A 27,878-nucleotide genomic window follows, 5' to 3' on the forward strand; every position below is an offset into this window, starting at 1 on the left:
GGAAGGAGGGATGTTCAGGAAAGAGCTATGGCTTCCTGCTAGCCAATGTATCCTCCAACATAGCAGCAGTCACTTGCTTTCAGGAGAGCCAAGAGACACAGCGAGTTTGCATGTCTGAACACAGATTGTTTTCTTTCTAAATGCTGGTCCCTGGTGGAATGAGACATGGACGACAAACCAAGCCTTCAGGGAGTGTCTGGATGCTATCAGATAGCCCTGCCTCCTTGAATGGGGTCTGGGACTAGTCAGCTGTGGAGTTCCAGAGTCCCACCTAAGGCCACAGGAAGAGGGATGAGGCAGTGGTGGAGATTGTGCTGTGGTGTTATTCAGAGGTGGAGGCAAAGTGTAGACAAGATGGGAGCAGCAAACACAGCGCCTCTAAGGACTAAGCCCGGCTGGTGCTTACTCAACACCCGCCACGTTGTTGGCTCCTCTGAGTAGAATGTGTTCCAGGGATTGTTTCCTGGTGTTTCCTTTATGAGCATCTGCCATCTGCAAAGTGCAGGGGTGCTAGGTGCAGCCCACAGGGCTCTTAGGAGCTCATTGTCAGACTGGTGAGAAGAGACAAGACAGGGACATGCAGTATTTCCTGGAAAGGCCAGGCGACAGGTGCAGCAAATCCGTGGCCCAAATACTTCAGGCATTCAAATATAACGAACGCATTAGGAAGTAAAATTTAGAACCATAATTTCTCACTGCATCACACACACACACACACACACACACACACACACACACACACACACACATAAATCTGTGCTTAGCATAACGATGATGGCAAGCACAAGTTTGCCCGAGAGTCTCCATTCAATGAGGGTATGGACTTCACACTTTTTTCCCTGTTAAAATCTGTTTGCTATTTTTATTTTTGTTTTTGGTTGTAATGCCGAGGATCAAACCCAAAGCTTCATGCATACTAGGCAGGAGATCTACCGCTGAGCTGCAGCCCCAGCTTGTGGAGCACTTTTAGAAACGTTCTGTTACATGTAGCCAAGAGGACTATCTTCTTGCTCTTCCTTGTCTGCTTGGCTTGGTATTTGCGGGTTTCTCTGATTGGGCACGGGTGTGTACACATACATACAGACTCATTCCTCTTGGCTTTCATCCACTAAAAATGTGTGAGAGCTAAATGAGGAATAAAGGCCACTGCCTATGAACAGTATCTGCTGTCAGAGGGATCCAGACATACATCTTACCTAATTTATCCCATCTAGTAGTGTAGGAAGTATCTGGGAAGGAAAAACTAATATTAAAAAGAGTGTGCAGTTAACCATCTCTTATTAGAATCTTACTCCCCCCAAGCAGTACATTAAAATGGCCTGTTCAAACTGATAGCTTCAACATTCAAAGGGCATTAAAATAAACCAAACAGAGCCCCGCATACCCATGTCAGAACTGGCTTCTGCTGCCAATTAAGAGGCATCCTGTGGAACTGGTGCCTCCCGGCTCAACATGGTGTGAAGGTCTGATTTATTTTTTCCTGTAAGTTTTCATTTCAGTTTTAATGATGGTCATAATGTCACATGTTTTTGTTCATTAGCATAGATGAGGCCTAAGGTTACAAAAGCTGTGCAAAGAGCCCCCCTTAATTGTGCGGGCAGCTCTCTCGGGATTTGTTAGAGATCCATAACTGGCACTCTAGCCAGACAGGACTCTGAACATCGGCGGGTCCTAGGCACTCTCAAAGTCCCTGCCCGACAAGCATCCTCTCTAATAGATATCTCCAATATGTACAACACGCATCTTCCTTAGCTTGCTGACTGCCAGCTCACATGCAAAGGCCACCACTATCAGGTTTTTCTGGGAGCAAGATACACGTCTTTGAAAGCCAGGATTATCATCTACCCGACTCCCTTTGTTTCTTATTTTCTTTCTTTCTTCCTTTTTTATTTATTTATTTTTTGAGTCTCTGTGAGTATATGTGCACATTTGGATGGGTGTGTCAAGTGTGTGCATGGATGGATGTGTGTGCACATGTGCATGCCATGCATGTGCACACTCACACACTCGTATGCATGATCAAGGATGTGTGTGCATGTGGAGGTACAGAGGACCACCTTGGCTGTCCTTTCTCAGCTGCAGTACACCTTGTTTTTTGAGATAGGGCCATACAATGTCCTGGAGTTTACCATGGAGGCTCCGCTGGCTCCTCCAGTGCTGGACTGACAGGAACACGCCACCATAGCAGGATTCTTCTCATGTGCTTTCTGGGCATGGCACTCAAGTTGCCAAGCTTGCAGAGTGACTCCTTTCCTGACTGAGCAAACATCCCACAACTTGCATTTTTTCTTTCTTACAAGGTGAGTGTCTGTAGAACTGAGCTCACTCTTTCTGAGACCAATAAAGCCTTTCCCACCTTGGAGCCATCTTCAGCGAGAGGGGATACATGACTGGATCTCAGGAGACCCAGATGGTGCACTCTGGCTGTCCAGAGAGGCAGCAGCCTCTGTCCTCTACCCGCCTGTCACTATTCAAGCAACGCCATACAAGGTCAGTTCTCATGCCTGCGGGTAATGTAGTCTACCAGTAGTGGATGTCTGTCACTTCCAAGTGTGAGAGTGAGAGGTCCCTGGTAGAGCCCAGGACTGTAGTTGACGTTGACTGATGCTGAAAAAGAGCCAAGATATGTGAAAGCAAGGGGCCTATCCATTGTTCCCTTCCTTGGGGATCCATGAAGTTCCTGTCAAGCAAGCCAAAAGAAAGATGTGACTTAGGGGAAAATCAGGAGTCCCGTACAGTTATGTGCCATATCTATGTCTCCTTACAGGACCTCCCATGCTGACATGGAAGTAAACAGGTGTACATAGTAGGGACTAGATTTGATACCTAGTTTCTTTTTATGGGTCAAGAGCCCTTTGGATGTAGCTCTCCTAAATTTTAGTTTCCTTGTCTGTTCATCACAAAGGAGACCTCCACAACCGGATCTAGATAGGTGTGCTCGCTCAGGCCCCACAGAGAACCAGACAGTGATTGATGCCCGTGCCCAGGCCTGCCTCTGACTACACTCTGCAGAGCCAGTGTGCTGTCCTAGCCTCCTGCATCCACACACCTCTGTAGCTTCCACACCAGCACTGTTGGTTTTCCTAGGATGGAGAGAGAACATAACGTAGGGTTTGTGAGAGAATGCCGACAGATATTACACACACTGCTCTAGCTTCTATTCGATTGTTCTTGTTCTTTCTGTTGGTTTATTTCTCCTCCTTGTCCTGGGTGCTGTGATGTTTGCCTGCTCACCTCTACTGTGCATGGAGAACTAACTAGAGCAGTGGTTCTTAACCTGCCTAATGCTGTGACCCTTTAGTGCAGTTCCTGGTGTTGTGGAGACCTCCCCTATAAAATTGTTTTTGTTGCCAATTCATAACTTACTTTTGCTACTATTGGGAAGCATAATGTAAATATATGATATGTAGGATATCTGATATAGGGCCCCTTTGAAAGGCTGAGAATCACTGATCTAGAGCAACTCAATAGGACCCGAACCACAGGCTAAAGACGGTGGACACTTCCCCATATTGATCCCCACAAGAACAGCAGCAATGTTGTTCTGTTTTATCAGCTAATGTGTGCTGGGTGCCAGCCACATTCTATACTGCCTATGACCAGCCTGGCAACCAGGTAGATTGGGGCAGGCAAGCATGGGTGTCATTAGCAGTTGTGAGGGTGAGAAATTGCTTGCTATTTGTAAATGCTCTCTTCCTTTAACTCTTTGTGATTCTAAGGCTAAAAGCCACTGGCTTCTGGTAATTAAATCCAGCTATTAGCAGCAGGGGATTAAGAAAAAAGTACTTAGTTACTTGGCTCTGATTTAGGCACCACTTGCTAGCCAGGCAAGAGGCTTGGAGTTCATTAACTCTTTGTGAACCAGAGAGAAAGAAAAGGAAAGAAAGACAACATTTACATAGACAACACACACACACACACACACACACACACACACACCAGATGAAGAAGTGATGGTCACACCAAAACTTTATTATTGCTTTCAGCATTTTATAGCTTTTAGACAAGAAGTTCTCTATGTAAGAAAGAATAACCTCATAGATAAAATGTTCCATAAGGGGGAGGGGTTACAGAAGGATGTCTATCGTAAATCTAAAGCAGTGTTTCATTCTCTAAGCTCATTATAAGTTCAAAGCAGCGGTTTCACATGGCCTAGCTTTACCATTGTGCACACCTATGGCTTCATCCTTGGACCTGACCTAGGATGAATATTTTTCCTTGATCACAAATTTATCCCAAGCCTATTTCTATTTTTTAGTGTAATTTATGAAAGCTTATTGTATTCCTTATTATGCAGGCATTACTTATTCTTTTATGAATGGTGGGCACATTCTATTCTTGATTCTAACTTTATTTTATCTTTGTGGCAGAACAACTAAAACCATCTCCTTAAACTTTCTTTCTAAAATTATTTGAGTAAAATCAGGAATGCTGTAGAGTAATTAATTCATCTAAACAGCATTAATTCATGAAGCTTCATCTTCATGTTGAGCTGCAGGAAATTTGCCCAATAGTGTGGGTTGATGCCAAGAAATCATTAGTCTATGTAATAGTGACAGGAAAGGCCTGTCAACAGCAAGAAGCAATCCTGGGATGAAGTCTCTAAGGATCCTGCATTCTCCAGAAAACTCACTCGCTTGCCATAGTCTTTCCTAGATGGTTTCTGACACTATACGGTAGCCTATGAGTTTTTGCACATTATCACTCAGTCCTGAAGGCCCGAATTCCAGAGACTGGTAGATATAGATATCAATTTAGGAATGTTTGTTTCTTAGTATTTTTTTTTTTTGATCCTAAATACAGGAAGCAAATGTATATGTGAGTATTTTAAATTTGTTTTAAAAACTAAATTTTAGGGTTCTTTGTTCCTCTTTTTAAAAGACTGTTTTCTTTCTTTCCGTGTTATTTTATGTATTTGGGTGTTTTATCTGTGTATATGTCTGTGGACTATGTGCACAGAGAGCTTGATGGGCCAGAGGTGGGCACTGAGTCACCTGGAACTCAAGTTACAGACCACTGAGAGCCTGAGAGCCAGCATGTGGGTGCCGGGAATTGAACCCTTGTCTTCTGGAAGAGCAGCCTGTGTTCTTTAACTGCCAAGCCACCTCTTTAGCCCCATGTTTTGTTTATCAAGTAGCTCAGACTGACCTTGAACTTTCAACATTGATGGGACCTTGAATTTGCAATCCCCTTGCTTCCACCTCCCAAATTCTAGGATTTCATGTCTGTGCAACCACCTACTGTTTCATGTGTTGCAAGGCTCACTGATCCCAGGGCCTTGTGCATGCTAAGTAAACATTTTCCAGTGTTACACGTCTAGCCATTGACAACATTTTTGGTTTGAATAATTCTGGAATTATTAAAAAGAAGAAAAATTATAGAACTCCCAATGCCAGTTTTCTAGCAACCATTAGCAATGACATCTTATATAATGCATGTTAGAAGTAAGAAATTAACATTGTTAGAATTTTATTAACTAAATTATATACTTGATTTTAGTTTCACCATTTTTTTTTACTATACACCTTGTTTTGGAGAAAAACAAGTATTTTTGAATAATGTGTATCTCTTTGAGTTCATGAAACTAACTCAGGAAATAAATGGTCTGGAACAGAGAGCGTCTCTATTAACCATAGCTGACTGACCTAACATAAAAAGAAGTTAGATAAAGGGCCCAAAGTCACACAGACAATAATAAAGCCAAAATTCAAGCAGAGGAAAACAAGGGCCCAAGCATCCAGGCTCTTAACTGTACTTTAGAATGGGGGAGGAATGAATATACTTTCTCTCCAAGGGTACAGAAAATATTTTAGGTTTTGTGTCATACAGGGTCCCTATTGCACGACCTCAACTCCGGCGCCTCTCACGAGTTGTATGCCCTTCACAACTTTGTAAACTGAATTCCTGGGGATATGACTGTATTTGAAATCAGGGAATTTAAGGTCGTAATTGGGGAGGAAAGGGTCACAGGTGGATCTTAATCCATTATAACTGTCCTCATGAGAGGAGGGAGTTGTGACAAAGGCATCAACAGAGAGAAAAGTGCAGGGACAGCATGAGCCAGTTACCATCACAAGCAGGGGATGCAGGTCTCCGGAGAAGCTTTATATGCCCTCAACCTCATCTTGAATGCTTACCCTCCAGGATTACAAGAGAATAAATTCCTGTTGCTGCAGTCACATGGGTATGAGGCTCAGTTATGGCAGCCTTAGCGAACCGGCGTAGAGGCCCAGGCATGTAATCCCAGGGTGAAGCCTGCTCAGGCATGGTTGGGTTCCATTTGCTTGTTTGTTTTCTCATGCTTCTCAGGTAATTCTAATAACCAGCAAGGGTTACTCGGGCAGTGCCCCACCATACACTCCTCATGTGTGCCTGTGCTCTGTGGTTGGGTGTGATTGTGTGGTTGAGTGTGGTGTGGTTCTGAGGTTGGGTGTGGATCTATGGTTGGGTGTGGCTCTGCGGTTGGGTGTGGTTCCCTGTATTTTGTAGCATCCTTTGCACGCACCAACTTTCTCAGTGTAAGGCACTTTGTAGGATGCTAGAGTTGAGGAACAGTTCTTTTCTGAGGCTCCTTTGGGCTTCTCCATACAAAGTCTTCCAGGTGGGGGCTCCACCTAACCACACTCTCCCTGAGAGTCTGGTCTCACTTCTTTCTCTAGCTGAGCTTTCTTCAATAAGCTTTCTATTCTATTCTATTGTAGAAATAAATGAGCAACACAGAAACTCAAAAGGCCTGGCTCTGTGAGGTGATCCAGCAATGGCTTTACCTGGTAAAGATAGAACAAGAAATGTCAAAACATAGTCTATTACCTGATGTCAAATACTGGGGAATTGGGGTAAAATCTAGCCTCATTTCATTGACCTTACTGTTTATCCAGTATAGGCACAGCATGGATCCACTTTTGCCTTTTGGTCACCTTGAAAGAAGGAAAGTCAAAACAAACTCAGTTGTCTGGGAAATGTGTCTATTTCTAAATATTTAATAAGCCACTTAAACTGCTTTGCAAGTCATTAAGTCTCTCTGCATAAAACCCCAGGTTCATCAGTTACATTTCTACTCTCTAGGCTTCTCTGTCCAGACAGCATTGTTTATCTGGTAGAATGAAAGTTAGATGTGGAATATTTATTTCAGAGGATGCAAAGACATTGGGAATGTCAGTAAACAAGTATGCACACATGTGTTTGTTCTTGTCATGCTCATGTATATGTGTGTCTGTGCTTATGCACACTCTGAGGAGCTGAATTAGTTGGTTTTCTTACAGACAAGTTCCTTTGCTGAATGTTACAAGTCTTTCCTCATGGCTGTAGTTTATCCCATGGTATTGATTATCTTCCCTTACTGCAGAGTGGCATATCTTCAAATACAACATTCTGAGGAGTCCACTTCAACTCATACCATATTCTCTTTAATGATATGGCATCCTCAAAATGTCTTTAATGATATGGCATCCTCAAAATGAAAATCAGGTGCATTAGACTAACAACATGACAGGGTAGGGAATTTATGGAAATCTATCAAACAACTGAGCATTACTGACTTTAAAAGTGACACTGCGAGAAGTTGGGGGAGAATACTACCTAGCCTGCCTTCAGCACACTGTGGGGTGAAATCCCAGGTCTTGCTGACAGAGCCTGAGAGAGGTCAGGTCTGGGAACGGCCCTCTACTTTGGAGCTGACATTTGTGTTTTTCAAACACGTAACTTAGCTCTGGTGCTTTGATCATGCCTGTGTGAGCCAGTTCTCTGAGAGAGTCACTGAACTCTTCCAACTTAGGACAGAGAGGCAGGTGGAGGGGCAGATGCTCATTCGGCACTAGGATGGAAAACCCTCTGTCCACAGTATCTCTTGTTACATGAGTTAAAATGGCTGTGTGTGCAGGTGCTAAAAACCTGTGTGTATGGACTCCAGAAGGTTTTAGTCACCTGGAGAACTTGAAAAGTTCCCTTTGCCTGTCAAACTCCAGCAGCCTTTAGGGACTCATGCGACTATTACCTGTTGTTACTCATGGGAACAGGTCATGCTCCTAAATGGGAGTGGGAATGGTAGACAGTGTAACAAGGTGGTTATGTTAGAGGCCACAGGAATGTTACCATTGTCTGCTTTTGTCCTGGAGATCTGTATGCACAATATAAATAAGTCCCAGATGTAGTAAAATGTCCAAGCAGTAGGATTTTACAACTATATTGCTACTATCCCTGAGGGCCAGGACGTGGGCTTCTCTGACTGAGTGGAACTTGACATAGAGGACAGCATCATGGGTCATCTACTTAGAGTGGTGTGGCCTGAGCACTTTACCTGAAACATTTTTTGCAGTCCTTACAATTGCTCTGGCTTATAACAAATGTAGGCAATCTGCTGCAGGATGCAACAGAAGGATTTGAGCACAGGGCATGTTTACAGCCTAGCCAATAAGAAATGCTATCCTTCCTCCCCCCTCTGTTTAGAGGACATCAGAGCAGGAGCCGCTGTCCCCATCCACTATGTGAACCCCAGGGTGATCTACCTCCTCTTGGCAGCAAGTGTCATTACCCACTGAGTTGTCCCTTTCACCCAGAAGCATTCTTAATATGTGCTCTGCTCAATTCATCTCCAGAGAAGACCTGAAGACTCAGGGAGTGATAGGGTCATTGAGATTTCAGGCTGCCCTTCTTGGGTGTGGATTTCCAGGAGAGGAGAGCTGTATGATTTCCCTAGAGGGTGTTCTCTGAGCCTAATACATTTAGATATTTTTCACTACAGGTTCTTTACCATGCGTCTAGGTAGTAATAGAGTAAGGAAGATTCAAAAGTATCAAATTACTTGATAAATGTCCGCATACACTTTTTCTTTGAAAAAATGCCTTTAGGCATTGAACAAAATAAGCTAAAGAGAGAGGATGCCCTTCTGCTGGGTAGCTGGCCTTGCCCTACGAGCTTCTCCATGTCTTATCTCTGAGCATGACTATGGTGTATGTCTTTCAGCCCCACTAGAAGCCCCAAACATCTGAAGCCTGGACAGCAGCTGAGAGTTAGTCATGAGAAGTCTGATGTTTCCCTCTTGGGTCCTTAGAGAGAAAGCCATAGTAGCACAGGAGCTGGAGGAGCCTTGGGGACCACTTAATCCGATCCTTCCATGGGGAACCCCATAGCCAGTGGTCACCGAGAATTTACCAAATTCAAATGCAGTGAGTGACAGAGAAAGTGAGGCTTTGACTCCTATTTCCAAGTCCTTTCCCTTGTGCTTGGTAAATAAGATAATTAAAAAAAAAAAAACCTGAAAAATAAACCATCGAGCAGAAAATCTCAAAGGTAAAGAGGAATCATTTTGGACGACAGTAGAATCACTTCTTTGCATCACTGACTATAATCAAAGAGAAGAGAAGGAAGGTTCGTGTTCTGGTGAGCATTGTGGGAACAGCTGGTTTTATCAAATGAGGCTATTTACATGTGCTGACAGATGGTCCACAGTGGAAATGCTTTGCCAGTCTGATTACAAGTCCTCATCACCCCAGACACCTCCACCAGGTGCCCTCCCTGGCTCCTGCACACCTGAGAGGCACCACACGGGTGTGCAGGCATTGCCAATTTTTCATGCAATGCTGAGTGAAATCTGATGTGTTTGATTTTAAAGAGTTTCAGGGCTTAGGCAAAGATGTTTCTGCCTTTTATATGTCTCCAGTTATCCTCCACAGAGGAGTCTCCCTCCTCCACACTGTGAAAGAAGGCCAAGGGGGAGCCTGGAAGTCCTACACAGAGGAAGGAGAAAGGGTAAAAGCCAAGCTAAGTTTGCTGTGATTACTAGCCATGGATAATAAAACATTTTTAGTAATATGTGTTCCTGGACATCACTGAAAGAGTTCTATTTAAAATTAAAATAATATGTTGTTGCCCTTTGACATCTCATCAAATCTGTATATCTGCAAGACCCCTGTGTATATGAGCTTGGATCTGGTCACAAAGGGTAAGTGTGCAGACAGATGCCTGAAGATGTCCACCTTCATCCTTCACCCTCCCTCCCTGCAGGGTTTTGATGCTCTCCTGTCATCTTCCTGTATCCTTTTGCCTGTAGAACTCCCATATAATGTGAGTCTTCTGGCAATAGGTCTTCCTGGGCACAAGGACAGGATGTTGAGGGAGGACTGTGTGAAGATGAGGCCATCTGTCTCCTGAGTTTTGCTGCCCATGTGATTCCATCTGTCTTCAGTTACCAAAAGTGATCCAAGAGAGAGGAGCCTCCCCTACCAAACTCTAAGCATAACGCACATCCCAGGCATCTGTGCTGATGACTTCCAGGGTTGGAAGAAGGGCCTGGGTAGAAGAATAATGGATATGAGAGACAGACAAGGCTCTCTTCAGCGCCCCTAATTGGGGGCTGTCTAGCTTGGAAACATGGGGCCATTCCTCTTGTGACTATCTTCATTTTCCTTCAAGATGCTGCTCCTAGAGGTTTAGTAGCTTCTGTGTGGGGGAAGATGTAGCTGAAAGAAACAGCTTCAAACCCTTTCCTCAGCTATCATAAATGCCTGAGGCGAAAATGTATCATCTCTGTCAGGTATGCTTGTGTGAAAGACTTAGGAGGCCAGAGTCAAGACTAATAAAGAACCGGGGATAAGGGACCCACCTCTACACATGTTTGCAAGCTCCCACCCACTGTGAGGAGATGGGAAGGGTGATGGTGGGACTCCAGGCCCAGCACATGAAGGCATGGATGGTCTGAGCATCGTGCCTATTTGTGTTAATGTGAGATGAAGTACTGCAGAAAAGTAATGTGTTACCAAAAGTGCTGGGCTAGCCCATAAACTGCCTCCTTGGGATTTATCAGCCAATGCAACGTCATAAAGCATGTCTGAGGGGCTGCTGGGGTATGACCTCATGAAAGGGTTGTGATGAAGAGAAGGTCAGCCTGTGTTGGTGGAAGGAATGAGGAGCTTTAAAAACCACTAAATGAGACTGGAATCAGAGTGAGCTTCCTGAAGGTCTTAGTTTTGTTGTGATTTAAGTTATTCATCCACTTGCCAAATGCTTCCGAGGAGCCCTTCTCTGCTGGGAACACAGTCCTAGGCACCCATTAAATGTCATTTAGGGACTTTACTGTACTGGTCCATGATGGAGGAAGTGATGTAACTGGAGCACTTTTTTTTTTTTTTAACTGCAAATAAAGGTCAAATGGCTGAGGTGCATGCCCTCTGTTTAAAATGTCAGGGACGAAAATGAGCATGAACAGGAACTTTCCATTCCTGTGGCAACAACAGGGAAGGTCAGAGAAGCTGCGCAAATATGTAGATCATTTCATGTCCACAGGCAGCCAATTTCTAGCCCAGGGAAAGAAAACAGTTTACAAGGAGGGAAGCTCACTGCCCTGTTCTGGGCTGTAACACATACCGCCTGCAGTGATAGAAGACCCCAGAGCTCTGCCTTCTCCCCAGTTCCAGAGTGGTGGCAGGTTCTAGGCATTGCTTGGAAATACCCTTTGGGTTCCAGGGGCATAGTTGCCATCCCCTTTATCTGAGGAATAGGATCTATTTCTCTTTTTCTTAATTAAAAACAAGACCCAAGGGCTTGTGGGAAGACAAGACCTGAGAGTCAGCCCCATCGGCTTAGCCCGCTGCTTCTTACCTTCTCTTGTTTGAGACTTAACCGCTGTTGACTCTCAGGAAAAATTTGGGTATGACCCCAGACGGGTGCTGTTCTAATTTAGCAAAATAATCCCCAGAAGGGCTAGATGTGGGGCTCTTAACCACCACTTACCATCAAAACAGCCAGAGATGGAGGTAGCTTTATGAGGGTATAAACTTTTCTCTTTCATAGCTTTTCCTTTCCTTTCCCTTTACTCAGTCCTTATATACTTTCCGACCACAGGCAAGCAATACTCTACAGCATGGTTGTCTCCACAGAGCTTCACCTTCATATTAAGCCTATATACAAGCTAAGATTTAGCAGCACCTCCATTGAGATATCCTGCCATCCCTGTCTTACATGTGTGAGGGCTACCCAGAACTCTTGGTTCTTTGCCAAAGGCCCCGTGCCAAGCGGCACCGGAGCTCTGAGATCCACAGATGGCAAGGTCAGGATTCCTTGGAGACTAGAGTCTCCGCTGAAGTGAAAGGCCCTTGATTTGGTGAATCCAGGGTTGAGAAAATAACTCCTGAAGATGGGAGGAAAATAGACAAATTTCCTACTCTGGTGTTGACATTTTTCATTCTCTCTCTCCCCACTGTGTGTATGTGTGCGCGAGCATGCGTGTGTGCGAGACACAGGGACAACAACATCAGACTCTTCCTCCCCCACTCTTTCCAGAGGAAGGGTTGCCAGGTAGCAGAAACACTCTGACCTTATTTCCCAATCCCTTAGGAGAGCTGGAGGAGTATTTATTGATAAGCTTTGATATGGTCAGCTCTGTCTTCTCTTGCCTATTCTGTGTGCTGTCTGTGAAATACATTAAATATTGATGTCTCCCAGACCCTCCACAGAGAATGGACATGTAGTCTCAGCTTTATAGGAACCTCCAGCCAAGTTCAGTGTTGGCCATTCCCTTGCTGAGCATCATCACTGTATCCTCATGGGCAGCTTCCTTGACACTAAGAGAGTCTGTTCAGTATGCAGGCAGCGGGAGGGGAGGGGGCTGTGCACTGAGCTTCCTCCCACATCAATACCCAGCTCAGGATGGAGCTACACAAGGCACACTGGCACACCGCCTACCTGGCATCCACCAAATTATGCTCTGCAGGTGACAGACCAAAGCTACTCTGGGTGACTCGCAAAGTTTCTGTAGTCAAATTCTTTCCCAGGTGGAATACAGCCATTTCATCTGAAATTGTTGTGAAGTCCCCAGGGGGCTTTGTCCTGTAGTGAGCCAGAGTTCTTTCATGTTGACTAGGGCAACAAACGATTTGTGCTTGGGCCCTCCAATGCTTAATGTATTTTATTCTTCTTTTGCACTTTCCATTTATTTCCTACGGCTTAATCCCTTTCCCATTAAAGTCATGCAGAAAGTCAGACTCTCCCCATTCATATGAAAATAGATTTTATTCTCTTTCTCCTCCATTTTGCAGATTATCATTTTGGTCCTAAAATCAGCAGGATTTGTTTCCCAGGATGAAAACAGCCATTCTATTTTCCAAAAACTTGCTTTTCATTAGCTTCTAAGGCACACCGATAAACTGAAAATCCCCAAACTTTATGAGGCATTTTAATTTTCCGTGGCATTGACAGCACAGGCTCAGGGTAGCCGGGGAGCATGCGCAGGCATCTGTACAGACACTTCAAGCGTGGCTCTGCTGCCCATACAGATGTGTTGATTAGTGCCAATTAGTCTAAACTGGTACAAAGCAGGAGACAAAGAGAGAGGGAGGATAATGATGCTCCTTCCATCACAGGCTGGTTCTTCAGCTGCATACTCAAAAGGACATGTACCATTTGCTCTCCTGTGCTCTAGAGAAGATCCCATTTTGAGACCATCTCTGAGAGGACAGATCAACCTCTGCCTTTTCCTTCAGTGTATCCTCTGGGAAAAGAGAGCCAAGAATAAAGGGAAATTATTCAGGTTTGCATCAGAGAAACCGGCCATCAGTCTCTTCCCGCAAACTACCCTCAGAAATAGCTTGTGGAATCACACATACAGCTTGTACAAATTATCAGTTGACTAGGGAAGGCAAGCAATTCTTGTCTTGGGGGCTAAAAAACCCAAAAGAATCCAGGGTGCTACACTGAATAAATTAACGTTATAGGTAGGGCAATCTAGGATGATCCCTCGGGTATCTTTTCCAGGAGAAGGCCAACTTAGCCTATACAGGATATGTCCTGCCTTAAGATCAGTTTGGATTTCACCCAATGCTATGCATTACTTTCAGAGTTCCTTCATGACCCAAAGCCGTGCATGAGAGAAAAGGAACCTATCATGCGTGGTGCCAAGAACTCCTGTGCCAGATGCCTTCTGATGGGTCAGGCCCACCGTCCCTTCTCCACAGACAGCATGGGAGGCATAGTCACCTTCCAGTAATGTGCACGTTTCTGCTGGCGTAAAGATTTTGCAGACTTTCTTGGGTATACAGAACCAATCATCTAAGCAAAATGTTCAAGTTATAACCTTCTGGCTGGTGTAAAATAATAAGTCTCCCTTGCCCACTGCTCTGGGTTAGAAGATCTCATAAAATAGAATAGAAAGTGAGGTTTAATCTTACTGAAAGTTAAAAAAAATAAATCTTTGCAAGCTGATTTGAAAGTCTACAAGGAAGTAATCAGGTTGTCTGCCCCTTTTGTCTTTGTAGCTCTATCTATCAATGAATTAATTCTGCCCATAAATGGAGTAATATAAAATGTAAAGTCACCAAATTGAAAAGAAAATAGATTTGGAGTTTTTGTGATCAAGTGTACCTTAAACTTGAATTAATACAAATATAAATTATACCTAGCTACTTGGGTGTCTTCCTTAGTGTGCTTCCTGGCTAGGTGACAGAAAAAATGATTGCAGTGCTTGTGTAATACAAATTTGATTTCCCCAGGACTGTGGTGATGTTTGATGGGATAGAAAGCACGATTGCTGATTTGGATGAGAACAACAGCATCACCTTTCTATGAGTAACCAGGGGAACCAGAGGAGCCTTATTTAATTTCGCAGCCATTCCTGTTTTTCAAAAGGACAAATCTTAAGGATGAGGTGTGGAAAGTAGAGCTCTAAGACATTAGCAGAAGGTGGGGTCAGTGAGGAGAGAGCCCAGAAAAGAGTCAGACTAGATCCTGATACAAAGGGCAGAACCCTGGCAGAGGACCTACTGATCATGATGCAAATTTGTTAGATTAACCAGGCAAGACCGGCACCTGAACACATGACACACGACAACACATGAAGATGATTTATGCTTTACTTTGATAGAGAAAGAAACCCAGAGCCTTTTCTTTTTATCTTTAAGAGTTTTGAAAGTTCAGGTTATCATACTGGAGGGTGTTGAAAATCAGATTTTCTACAGTTTCCTGTTATTTGTTGAATTTTAGAATGTTCTCATATGTCCCAGGCTGGCTTCAAATTCTTTTACAGTCAATAATAAACTCAAATTTCTGATTGTCCTGCTTCTATCTCTTAAGTGCGAGGATGATAGGTATGTTCTAACAGACTCAATTTTATGAAGTACTGAAGATTTGAACCTGGGGCCTTTTAAATGCTAGGCAAGTAGTCTACCAAAGTAATCTACAATGCACCCCCACCCTAGTTTTTATTTTTTTTAAAGGAAAACTAGCAAAGCCATTAAAAGGCAGGATTGCCCTTTAAAATTCTTTAGAATTTAATTTTTTCCATTTTAATAATTATTCTGCATATAAATAACCCCCAAATAATTTTCTAATAAACATGCCTTATTAAATCTTTGCAAATCACTCAACTTAGTTCTCTAGAGAAACAATTCTCTTTGCATTGGTGGTTCACAAATTTACTTAATTTTTAATGAAATTAAGAAATTTAGTATTTAGCACAATTATCAGAGCAGGCCTGGAAAAAAACCACAACTGACTTGTTTAAAACATTCAAACTGGAGAGGGCAGAAATGCTGGACAAATCACGGCCTTTAGGACTCCGTGTTTGGGTGCATTCAGAGACTGTTGGATGCTAGTCAACCTTCAAGTTTGCACTGCTGGGAGAACGTTCTATGCTCTCAAACTGAGATGACTCTACAGTACTTACTATTGAATAAGAAAAGGACTCTCAGGGATAGAGATGACCCCATGGTAAGGAACATACACTGCTCTTCCAGAGACTAGAGTTTGTTTCCCAGCATATACCCTTCTTGCAATCACTTGTTACTCCAACTCCAGGAGTTTTGAAGCTTTTTTTTCTTGCTTCTTCAGGCACACACAGGCACACAGACAGATAGACACACACACACACACACACACACACACACACACACACACACACAGGAACATAAACAATGAGAGAAAGATAGAGAAGACACACACAGACCACACACACACACACACACACACACACACACAGAGGGATAGATAGATAGATAGATAGATAGATAGATAGATAGATAGATAGATATGCACATACAGGTGCACATACACAATCTTTTTTTCTTTTTTTTAAAGAGAAAATACTACTAGTAGAACTTAGTTCAAAAAAAAATTCGTGTTAATTCAGAGCAAGTGAACATACAATGAAAAGTATATTTTGCAATTTACTTCATTTCAGACCTAGGCAGATATCACACAATTATCTAATGTTTTGTCATAAGCACAGAGAGGTATCTTGGAATCAGTTAATTTGGAATCCTTATAGGTTTGGAAAAGCCAGGTTATCTGATCTATGCTTATCTGCTTGGTGGGTAAAAGGAGACTAATCTGAATGACATGCAGGGCATTTGGCCATAAATTGGCACTTGTCTCTGGGTTTTATAGCTGTGACAAGACATCATGACCACAGCAATTCTTACCAGAGTTTTAGTTCATTATCATCATGGCAGGAAGCATGGCAGCATCCAGGCAGACATGGTGCTGGAGAGACAGCTGAGAGTTCTACATCTTGTTCCACAGGCAGCAGGGAGAGAATGGACTTGAGCTTTGGAACCCCAAAGCCCCATCCCCACACTTCCTCCAACAAGGCCACACCTCCTAATAGCATCACTCCCTAAGGGCTGAGCATTCAAACACATGAGCCTATGGGGGCCATTCCTATTCAAACCACCACAGCAGTCTGTAGACTCTGTCTAGGACAGATATCATAGCACATGCCTATAATTCCAACTCTTCACTTGGGAGGCTGAAGCCGAAAAAGTGTGGGTTTGTGGCCAGCCTGATGACACAGTGAAACCCTGTCTCAAAATCAACAACAACAAAGCTGTATGTAGGTCAGACTCAGATGTGCACAAAGGAATTGTCCCTAATACTGTCTGTGAAATAGCTGCATATTGAGCATGATTGTTTTAAAGTTTATGAATGGGAGAAAAATATATGTGGACTATGACTGGCCCATAGAGGAAGGAGGTAGATGGATGGCTTTTGACAGTCCAGCATCTTTTGGGTTAACTACATCTTTCCCTGTCTTGTCTGATTCAAACGTGGTTGCCTATCTCTTAAGTTCTGGGTGAGCATCCGACTTAGGTATCTCAGCACTTCTTTGTGGCTATTTGTCTGGTTAAGGCAGTGGGATACAAACTGGGACCTCACTATGGCCACTTCCAGAGCCTATCTAGAAGAGTAAATATGGGGAGATGGGAGAGAGGGCAGGTGTTATGGTTTGGATAGGAATGGCACTCATAGACTTATGTGTCTGAATACTTGGTAGGAAGTGGCACTACTAGAAGGTATAGCCTAGTTGGAGTAGGTGTGGTCTTACTTGAGTGGGTGTGGCCTTCTTGGAGGAAGTGTGTGACTGTGAGCTTGGGCTTTGAGGTCTCTTGTGTTCGAGCTACAGTGTTAGGATTAGGGCTAGGTTGAGAAATATGCTAAGCAATATTCTTAGAAGGAAATTGCCATGAGTTAGGTTACCCATAGGTTCCATTCATTTGGGAAACTATGACCAGAAACTTACCTGACAGTGCTCTGTTTAGATAAGCTTAACAAAGTTGGTATAAATTAGTGGTCTCTTTTTAAACACTGGGGTACTTAATAACATGACTGAATTTCTCAACCCACTGTAGTCAGTAGGAAAATAACTTCAAAACACTCAACATGAAAGACTGTAAGTCTTGTGTAGTATATAATCCTGAAAAGTGGGGCCTTGCTTCATCTTATTATATGCCCATTCAACAACCTTATTTTTTCCCTCAGTTTGCCCTATGACAGATGTGAGTGTCATGGCTATGCTCACATGGAGTTGCTGCCTAATTAAAAATTTCCTTAATTCATCAATGAAATCACAGTGATGTGTCTATCATTTTGCATTACTTGGGCACAGGGTTTAAGGTCAGAAAATTAACACTGTACACCCTTGAAAGGCATCACACATATGCAACCATGCCAAGATGGCCATTAAGGATGGCTTTGGGAATGGAAGTGAGCTGCAAAGGGGCATTACATCCACCATATTGGAAGTGGTTGGAAATCAGTTGAGTGGTAGATAAGGTGTTTGTACTGTGTGTATATGTGTGTGTGTGTGTGTGTGTGTGTGTGTGTGTGTGTGTGTGTGTGCGCGCGTTGTGTTTTGTAGCCTCCTGAGCTGCTGCTGATACATTTATAAGTGTCCCTCTTTGGTTAAATACTATCAGAACTTGGGTTGGACGACATGTCCTCAAACAAGATGGGTGTCTTTCATCAGGGATCTGTTGACTGCTTCAGTTTGGGTCCTCTGAAATTGGCTTCAGTATTCCTATTGCTGCTCTGGACACTGGGGCTCCTTTCTGAAGTTCAGACTGAATTTGTTTTGCCTTTGTAGGAAATTAAGGACATTTATCGATTTACCATTTCTTTCTGACAAGACAGTAATCATATTTGCTCTACACTATGTTAAGATCAGAGATATCAAATGGAAATACTGGACACTGAATGCTGGTGTGCATTCCCTAAGCGTAAGAGGGAGATTTAATGTGGTGTAGTGGAGTTTAGATTGATGGATGGGATGTTGAGTGGTGTCCTAGACCCTGTGAACTCTGTATGCAACCGGAGTCATTCATCTAGTAACTTTAGAACACAAAAGTTTTGTTTGGAGGTGTGTGTGTGTGTGTGTGTGTGTGTGTGTGTGTGTACATATGTGTCTAGAGATCCAAGTTTTCTTTTGTGTGGAGACCAAAGGTCACACTTGAGTAGTACTTTTCTAGATATATCCATCTTGGTTTTTTTGAGACAGCATCCCCTGTTGGTAAGAAGCTCATCAAATAGCCTTGTCTTCTCTGTGCTGTTCAGTTTACAAGCAAACACCACCACACCTAGAGTTTTTCCTTTTCCCCTTTCTATGGGTTCTGTGGATTACATTGGACCTCCATGCTATGGAGTGATCATTTCATGGACCGGGTTGCTTCTTAATCCCTATCTGGAGCCTACCATTTGCAGATGTGTATTATGAACAGCATGTAGAACCTACAGAAACAGAGAAGGGTAAGAGCACCACAATTGTGCAGAGGTCAGTTAGGAACATCTTCTGGGCAGAGGTGGGTCTTGGCCCCTCCCCCATCTAACAATGGTGTGGAAGGTCAGGGTCAAAGTCTCAGCTCAGCCATCTATTTAAAGACAGAGGAAAGAGAGAAGAGATGACCAAAAGAGCCAGAGTCACCATTCAGCCATTAAAGCCAGTGTGGACCACCACTGTTTAAGAGTACAACGGGATGGGCCCATGTTTAGAGACTAATCTTTCATTAGTATGACTTCAGTCACCAAAAATAGGGAAACCACTCAGATTTTGGGTGTGCTGATACAAGCATCCTCAAAACACTATTTAGAGTTGCATATCAGCCATGTAAATGAGGATGCTTGTTAATGCTCTAAATCTTCCATCCCAAGATATAATTCTGCTTTATTTATTTTCTTCAGTTCCAAGCACATCATGTCATAGAAATACTTTTGGTGTTAGGAAAAAAATTATGTTTTAATTTTAATCATTTCGGATCATTTCTCTTTTCTAGGGAGCAAGAGTTAGCATGCAAAGAGCATAATTAAGCCGAGCAATAACGACCTTGATATTTTCACGCTTCTAAGACATTTAATATGTTACGTGACATGCTGGAATAAAATCAGTTCAAGGAGCGTTCTGTTTCTGTCTTTTTGTTTACTTGGAATTTGTTTACTCATGTGATACTGGGGATGGGTAAAATTGCTGAACTCAAAAATCCTCTGGGCCTCCATCAGTCAGAGTTTATTTGTGTGGAGACAAAATAAGCTTGCTTTTCTAGTAAAAGGCTCACATCTTCAAGATGCCCACAGGATCACGTTTCAAGGTCATGGCCAAAAATATTATTGTTTTGCCTTATTACTACTGTTTAACTCACACAGATCACTGTAGGGCAGAATACATTTTTACAATTTAGAAGTGCAGGAAAAAGCTTTGATAAGCTTCAGAGTAAGCTCTGCTCCATGAGACAGTATTTGCCAAGGATGCCTCACTCCTGTCTATTATTTCAGTATATGAATGATCAATAATTCTGGGGCAAGGGTCTGTGTCCATCAGAGTTTAATGAAGCACCAGGATAGTACCAACACTTGGCTTCTGCTCACCAGCACTACAATAGCCTATAGACTGTCTTGCAATTGCTCATAGGTCCAGCCCTGTAAGTTTTAATTACAACTGTTGGTTAGCATATATAACCATGCAGTGTTAGTCTGTATTCATTAGGTAGGGAATCCACAGAAAATTCCCTCCCTTGCCTAGTTCCTGTTTTAACTAGTATATAGTTCATCGCCTGGACACAGAGGATTCTCATCTGCCTTCTAAAATCCTTCCCTGGAACCTGGTATTTGCATTTAAAGTGGAGGCTCTGCAGTTGATCAAGAGTCTAATTCTTTGTATTAAGCTTAAGCATTCACGTCTAGTCTAGAACACATTTCAGAGTGTGTTGTAATATCCTGGTGCCACAGCCACAACTCCAAAGTAATAAAAAAAAAATAAAAGTCATCCAGAGGAGGCAGAGCTTTTGGAGTACATTGCCCCCAGGAACCACACCAGAAATGACATTTCTGCACCATTCCTTACCCAGACCTTAGGTGTGCATATGAATTTCCTCAGAGATTTTTCAGTGGTAGGTGAACATGCAAGTAGCTTACTATGCTATGTTTGAGCATCAGCTCTAATTCAGCATCATCACAAAGCTGTGCTTGACTTGTCAAGTGTGCTGAAGCCAGGTCTAATTCAAGAGAATGTTAAAATTTGAGGAAAAGGTCGAAAGGAACTGAGATATTTCTCAGGGCTGGTTGATTCATTCCAGGGGTCTGTGTGTCTGAACTCAAGGACTCAGTCTCCTTATCCATGGTGAGCATTCACGCGGTGCTTGGTGTGGGGACTAAGTGCCTGTGCGACCTGAGAATTGGGATGCTCAATCCATGGCTGCTATAATACTACAGCTAAGCAACACTCAAGTAAAACCAATGTTTCTTTGATTTAAAGAAAGCATTGAATGACTGATGACAAGCCATGTCATGTTTCTCTGTAACTTGAGTGTATACAAAGTAAATGTGTGTTTGACTTTACCCAACATCTGATAAGAATTTGGACATTGGTCTGTGAACTCTCTATAAAAAGCCATGCTCAGAATGGCGTAGAAACACAATGTGTCTAGACCTTTCTAGATGGGAATTAGAGGCTTGTGTATTTTCCCACTAAAGTAATATTTGAAGGCTTTTTCCCCCAAGAGAGGATGAATTATGTAAGTTGCCAGACCCAAACATGTAAGTGGCTCTAGTTGCCAAAGGTATGTATTTTTCTGTTTTTCATTCTCATATTCATCCCATAGAGTCATATTGGTGTTCTACCACTGAGTTGTAGGGTCAGTGTCTTTTCTCCTTAAATCCAGAGTGAACTCCATTAGTGCCTCAACCAACAAGATACAGGAGTGACACTGTGTGGCTTCTAAGCCATAAACCAGGTGTGTATTTTGTTTAACCTTGCTCTCTTCTATCCTGAAACTCACCCTCCATAGTGGGAGGGAGCCCAAGACACAGAGAGCTGTTCATCTCAAACCTTCGCTGAGGTGACAGGGACAGTAGACATAGGTCAAGATGAAGATTGCTATGCAGACTATACAGAGGGCAGAGGTGTAGAGGCCAGTTACCCTTTACATCCTTAGCATCCTGGAGTAGAAGGAAGTTTTTGTCTGTGTTTCTAGGATGCTTTTCACTAATCCCTTCTTAGGGTATCATTCATAGGGAGAAGGGGGCGGTAGAAGGAAGTTTTTGTCTGTGTTTCTAGGATGCTTTTCACTAATCACTTTTTAGGGTATCATTCATAAGGAGAAGGGGACAGTGAGGAAGGCAGGGAGGAAGACAGAGAATATGAATGTTAAATGGCTTAGGCACCAGACCCACGTGATATAGTGCTTTGTTATACAGAATTATCCTTCTAGACATTTATAATTTGAGATATTTGCTTATTTAGTGCTTGGGTGATCCCAAATAGTATTTCTAGGTGATTTACACAGTTTTTCTTTGTCCACTTCCCGGAACTACAACCAATTCATGCATAGACAAACTCTAGAAGACATCTTCAAGAGCACAGAAAGAGAAACATGGATAGGTTGAAAAGAAATAAAAAGAGGAGGGGGAGATGGAGGGAGGAAGGGAAGGCAGGAGGCAGAGCCCTGATGGCCCAACTCTTGAATTTTGTAATGGGCACTTGAGCTCTCCAGTGTGTCTCTCATTGGGTAGACCCAGAAGTTTGTGAAGTCCCTGGCTCTTGGTGGTTGTACAGTCATTGCTCCACTGCAGAACCTGGTCTGGAATGCAGAGTTTGCTGCAAGATTGTTTATTAAGCACTTGGTGAAGGAGCTTGTGCCTTCCACACCATCTCTCACACCTTCTAGAAAATTCTTTCCATCAATGGCTACCTGACAGTTCCAAAGGTGTGTAGTATTTTGTGTTTGTCTAATATCCTGAGTTTATTAGATGATACTATATCACACTCAATCTTCCTTAATGCCCATCATAATCAACCCTTATTCTAATTTTCACGTGTACCAGTGCTTTATCCAATAGACAACACATAAGGCAAGCAACGGATTAAGGTTACATTATTACAGGGAAATCTACTGCTCCTCTTTCAGAAGAGAGATTTAAGTTTAATTAAGACACCTATATCTAAGATTTTATCAATGAAAGTAGATACTTGATGACTGTGTTGGAACATACTAATTAGGTTCCAATTAGCCAGGTCTAAACAAGCAAATCAAATGTGGTTTTAGCTTACTGGATTTCTCTTTTTGCTTCCTGACTGAGTCTCTCTGCTCTTCCTGGTCCCGGTGAATACCACTCTCAATGTGCTTTGAACTCGGAAAAGGTTCTGTGATGTCTGGGGTTACTGCTGTCAGTCAGAATCCTGACAGAGTAAAACTCTGTAAGTGGGATCCCACCAGGCAGATGATCTACGAATGCCTGTTTTCTCTCCAGGGCCTGTAGGCATGGGAGAATCTGCAGCCTGGCCCTGAGTGAGCCGTCATAGAAGATGACCATACTACGGAATGGCTTCTCCAGTAACTGACACAGAACTCGGCACTCCCTACATACATACATGCCTTTTAAAGGTCGCTTGTTGAAAGAGCTTTCTGATGCCTTTATGTATAGCATCTATGACTGCTTCTATAGGCACCACACATTTATGAGGGGCCCTGAACTGAGCCCCACAAGTAGAAACTGAAGGTAATCTGTTCCCTAAAACGTAATCTATGAAGTGTGGTGTTGGGTTGCCTGTGCTGAGCTTGTCACATCCATTAACTTGCTTTGACTCTCTTGGATGCTTTGGACGCAGGGTCTTTGCGATGCTGGCTACCTTTTCCTACCACTTTACAAATCATTTCTATCCATTTTGTTATCTTACCTAGAGTCAACTTGCTCTCCTGCTCCCATCTAGTCTGAATGAGCTCTGAGGATTCCTGAGGCAGAGCTCTAATTTATGCAGACATCCACCCCAAGGCATCTCACTCATAGCTAGAAAGAAGTACGGGATGGGGCTGGATTCACCAGGAAATGCAGTTTTTTTGTCATGCACATGTGTGTGCAAGTGCGTGTGTGTATGCGTGTGGTGTGTGTGTGTGTGTGTGTGTGTGTGTGTGTGAGAGAGAGAGAGAGAGAGAGAGAGAGAGAGAGAGAGAGAAATGACAGACAGGACTAGGACTAATGTATCAATGTCAGATGAAAATCCAGGTGGAACTATGGCTACAAAATTTGGCTGTGGAGCCATCAAGGCTACTCTATATGTAAACATGTTTGCTGCATAGGCCTGATGCATTGAGTTGGATCCAAGTAACTCATGATAGAAGGAGAAATCCAACTCCCTAAACTCATCTTCTGACCTCCCTTAACAAGTATGTACCCACACTCACACACATACCCTGTTAATAATGATATGATATGATGGTGGTGGTGGTGGTGGTGGTGGTGGTGATGATGATGATGATTATCAGTGTCAGAAATACCTGGCTGATATAATTTAATGCCTTTGTGATGTAGTAATTGAATTATAAGTCATGGATCAAGATCCACTAGATGAGAAGCATTGTCTTTATATGAAAGTCTTCACCATGTCCAGCTGCAGGGTTGTACTGGTTTTAAAGATCTTTTGTTCATTATCATGTGGTAGTGAGGTTTCTCAGACATGTCAGTGTCCAGGATAAGGATTGACTGATATTTACAAGCTATTTGTTAGTGGAATTCTAAAATAACACATAAATATTAATACTGGAGGAAATATTAATACCTAATGCATGCAGATACCAAGCAGTAAAAGCATTAAGTACGGTCCTGATGGAGAATACGCTGTGAAATTCCGTTTAATTATTTATGCGACTGTAAATTGCCTTCTGCATGCCAGGACACAACAGAAGCAGCCATTAAAAGTTAAGGGGAAACAGGAAATGCTCGAAAAGACATCCCCAAAGAGGCGCAGGTGACCTAAAGTTACAAAAATTGAATTTAGTTTCAGTCTCAGCTCAACATGATCAACACCTACCTGACGGTACATATGTAAATGGCACCAGACTAAGGAATTAAATCAGCCCTGCATGGAGTAGGTACTTGGCTCATAGTGCTTGATTGGGAACCACCTGACTCATGAGCAACACTTCTGGTTCTTTAGAAGGGTGTACCTTGAAGATGCACAGGATGGAGCTATGCAGTTCTGGCTAGGTGATTCCCAAACAGAAGCTCAAGGTCAGGTGCATCCAGGTTCAGCCCCGCATCCCATACAGTCCCTCTGTGACCTTGCCAGCCACAGAGGACCATGGAGCTGGCTCTCCATCCCAGAATAGAGAGGAGCATGGTTCATGCACCGGAGGCTGTTCCACTTAGGGACTTCTGCCTGATGGATCAATTGTTTGTATCTTTAAACGTCTTCTTTAGTAGGCACAACTGCACATTAAGGGTAAAGTTGGGAATCATGGAGGCAATACTTGACTAGGTATTCTCTACTATAACTGGAAAGGCCCCTGAGAGGAGCATTTAACATAAGATAGCTAGCCAGGTTACAGAGAAACTTCACAGGGATACTCTGGGGCCATACTCCCAAGAACAGAATCTTGAATGTACCTCTATGAGTCGACTGGCTCAATGTTACGTAGATAAATGATATATGTATATAAATGATGGGAAAATTATATTGAAGTCACTAAAAATGTGGCTGAATTTTACATCCCTGAAGTGGTCGTGTTAAGCTTAAATACAATATTTTTCATTTGGCCTTGGGCAGCTCTTATCTGCAGATGTGCAAATTGATGCTGTAGCTATTGTGGAAAATATTAAATCACGTATTCCTGAAGCCCAGCAGAGATTATAGCTTCAGAGAAAAGAAGAGCCAAAGTGTACTACCCAGAGGAGGAGATGTTGACCCTGGGAAGTCCCGAGCCATGAGAACAGGAGTGGTCCTCTAGTGCCTGCAGGGAGGAGGGATAAAGCAGCCAGCACAGGGCAAGGGCTGTGTTCCAGGTGCTGTTCATGATGCACTTCCGATCTGACAATAAAAGGCAGTGTGAGAAATTACCTTAACTGCTGAGGTTTTGGAAATTCTGGCACTTTAAGACTTGCTCCTATTGTTTCTGAAGCAGACTTAGACATATCAGGCTCACTTAGAGGGTGGGCACCCCACCTGTGCTGGCTGTGTGGTGCAGACAAGAGGCACAGCAAGTCCAATGATAGCCACCTTTGAGAAGAGAAAGCCTCGGCCAGCCATTTACCCCCTATTGTGATTCTCAAGATTTGGGGTAGCCTCTTTTCTCTTGGGAGGTGCAGCTGTCTAGGAGTCTGGATAACAGGGGTATGTGATCTTCCGCGTGCTTCTCAGCTCTGTATACGAAGATCTGTGATGCTAGGAACTAGCTCATGAAGACAGGGTTCCATTACAGCTGCAGTACAGCCAGCATGGTGGGTGGCCCAGTCACAAGACATTCCAGTCACCACAAACAGACCTTTACCAACTAGCCTCCTGCCAGCACCAGCACAGGTGTGCAAACAGACCCTGATGATACAAAAAGAGCGGCTCCTCTACAGGAAGTGCACAGTGTGTGGAGCTGGGAGCCTCCAGGCTCTGAGAGGGCAAAGGTTTGCATTGTGGCCAGCATGTAAGACAGTGACAACTGCTGGTTCAACTTGGTCCTAGCAAAAGACTTAAGTTCCAAGCCAGGAGTGGCTAATAGAATATTCCCGCCCCTGGGCTTGGCTGTGTTCACTTGTCTTGAGGGTGAGAGCAGCCAGTAGCTTGTCAGAGCAGTCGTGAGTGAGTTTGTGAGCACTGGCATTGACTTCCTCCTCCCCATCCCCGGACAAAGGCACAGGTCTTTTGATTTCCATGCACAGCATAAGTGAGACACCTGCCGATGCTTCCAAATTAAACTGTGGTTGTTACAGTTTTCTAGGTGAGGGTGGGCTGCTGGCTGTGTCAGCTGAGCTAAGTGTGAGGCTTGCTTTTTTCCTCCTTTGGATATTTTAAACTTCGGGATATTAAATTGTGGGAGATGTTTTGAAAGAAAGAAGACATGTTCTTCAAAGAATTCTGTCAATGACAAAATTCTCTGCGTTGGGGATGAACAATGGAGAATCGAACAATATCCCTGCCTGAATCCTGGATGGCTTCTGGGTCTGCCCACCTGACTGCTCTTCCCCTCAGCTTCTCCCATCCCCACATCAGAGCCCAATCGCATGTATCCCTGGAGAGATGCCTTGAGTGTCCACATGCTTCCATTTTCCACCTCTTGCAGGGCATGGTAACCGGGGCTCTGCGACTAGACACTACAGGCAGACACTACAGGAATGGGGCCCCCTCAATAGCACCCCAGGTTGTTCCAGGTGAGCTTCATGGATGAGGCCGCAGAGCACTTTCCTGAAACCTGAGCTATCCTCGGGCACCTGTCCATGCCCCTAAATCTAAGACAGTTCTCTGGCCTTCCGTTATTTCTCACACTCGCTTGGTTTTATCCCTACACCTCTCTGTTATCCCTCCATCTCTTCAGACACCATCAGTGACTCTATGTCTTTATTGCTAGACTATATCTATCACTCGAGGCCAGAGACTGAAGGTCAAGAGGCCTTTTCTGAACTTTGGAAAGTAGCTCCCATCTCTCGTCTGTCACTGAGTCCCAGTAAGTGTTCCCTAACGTATCTTCCCCCAAATGCTAAGCAGGATCTACAGTTCTCTTTATTGTATAAACTCCCTCCCTTGTCTCAGGTGATATGAGATTCTAAGATTATCTGATAATATTCCTTTAGGATCATGTAAGAGAAGTAAATGCCCATGCAAATTAATCGAAGCCACTGCCTTTTAACTTTCCAGCATCGGGTGTCCTAGGATAGTCCTCGGTGCTGCTAAGTCCTCAGGAAACACTGTCACAGGCTTGCCGTCCCAGGGGTCCACTTGACATTTCCACTTGGATACCTCAGACACTTCAAATTCAGTCCAAAATTGAGTTCACGAGGGCTCTCTGCTATTTTTACTCTGCAGAGCTGTAAGTCAAGGACACTGCTGTCTATCTCGTCCCCAAGCCCAGACACCTGAGAAGGCCTGTGCCTCTGATCCATTAGCCTTACAGCTTATCAGACATCCGCAATTTGTGCATGTGGCACATGGCTCCAGGTCCCCCTGATAGAACATGATAATTTCTGGCATAGCCTTTCCCCTGGCTGGCCTTCTGTTAGGCCCTCCTCTACACAGTGGCACACTTATTATTAAGATGAGTATTCGGTGTTGGTGATTGAGCCCAGTGCCTTGCACATACTAGCCAAGTCTTCTGTGATCTAGCTGTATCCCTAACCCTCTTTAATTTTTTTTTACTTTGAGGTAAGGT

At 43.5% G+C, this 27,878-nt stretch overlaps 1 protein-coding gene across 6 annotated transcripts in view; it reads right to left on the minus strand.

The window, feature by feature from the left end:
- Positions 1–27,878, minus strand: part of Prkn (parkin RBR E3 ubiquitin protein ligase) — a 1,238,651-nt gene that overhangs the window by 294,408 nt on the left and 916,365 nt on the right. The window contains exon 8 of one of the 6 annotated variants that reach the window (XM_031350753.1): positions 13,053–13,483. The exons of the other annotated variants lie outside the window; for them this stretch is intronic. Coding sequence (XP_031206613.1) covers positions 13,377–13,483 — 107 coding nt within the window. The 3' untranslated portion in view covers positions 13,053–13,376. Of the gene's footprint in view, positions 1–13,052; positions 13,484–27,878 lie in introns of those variants that run through there. 6 annotated transcript variants of the gene reach the window in all.

Source organism: Mastomys coucha, unplaced genomic scaffold, assembly GCF_008632895.1.
Source record: "Mastomys coucha isolate ucsf_1 unplaced genomic scaffold, UCSF_Mcou_1 pScaffold5, whole genome shotgun sequence".
NCBI lineage: Eukaryota > Metazoa > Chordata > Mammalia > Rodentia > Muridae > Mastomys > Mastomys coucha.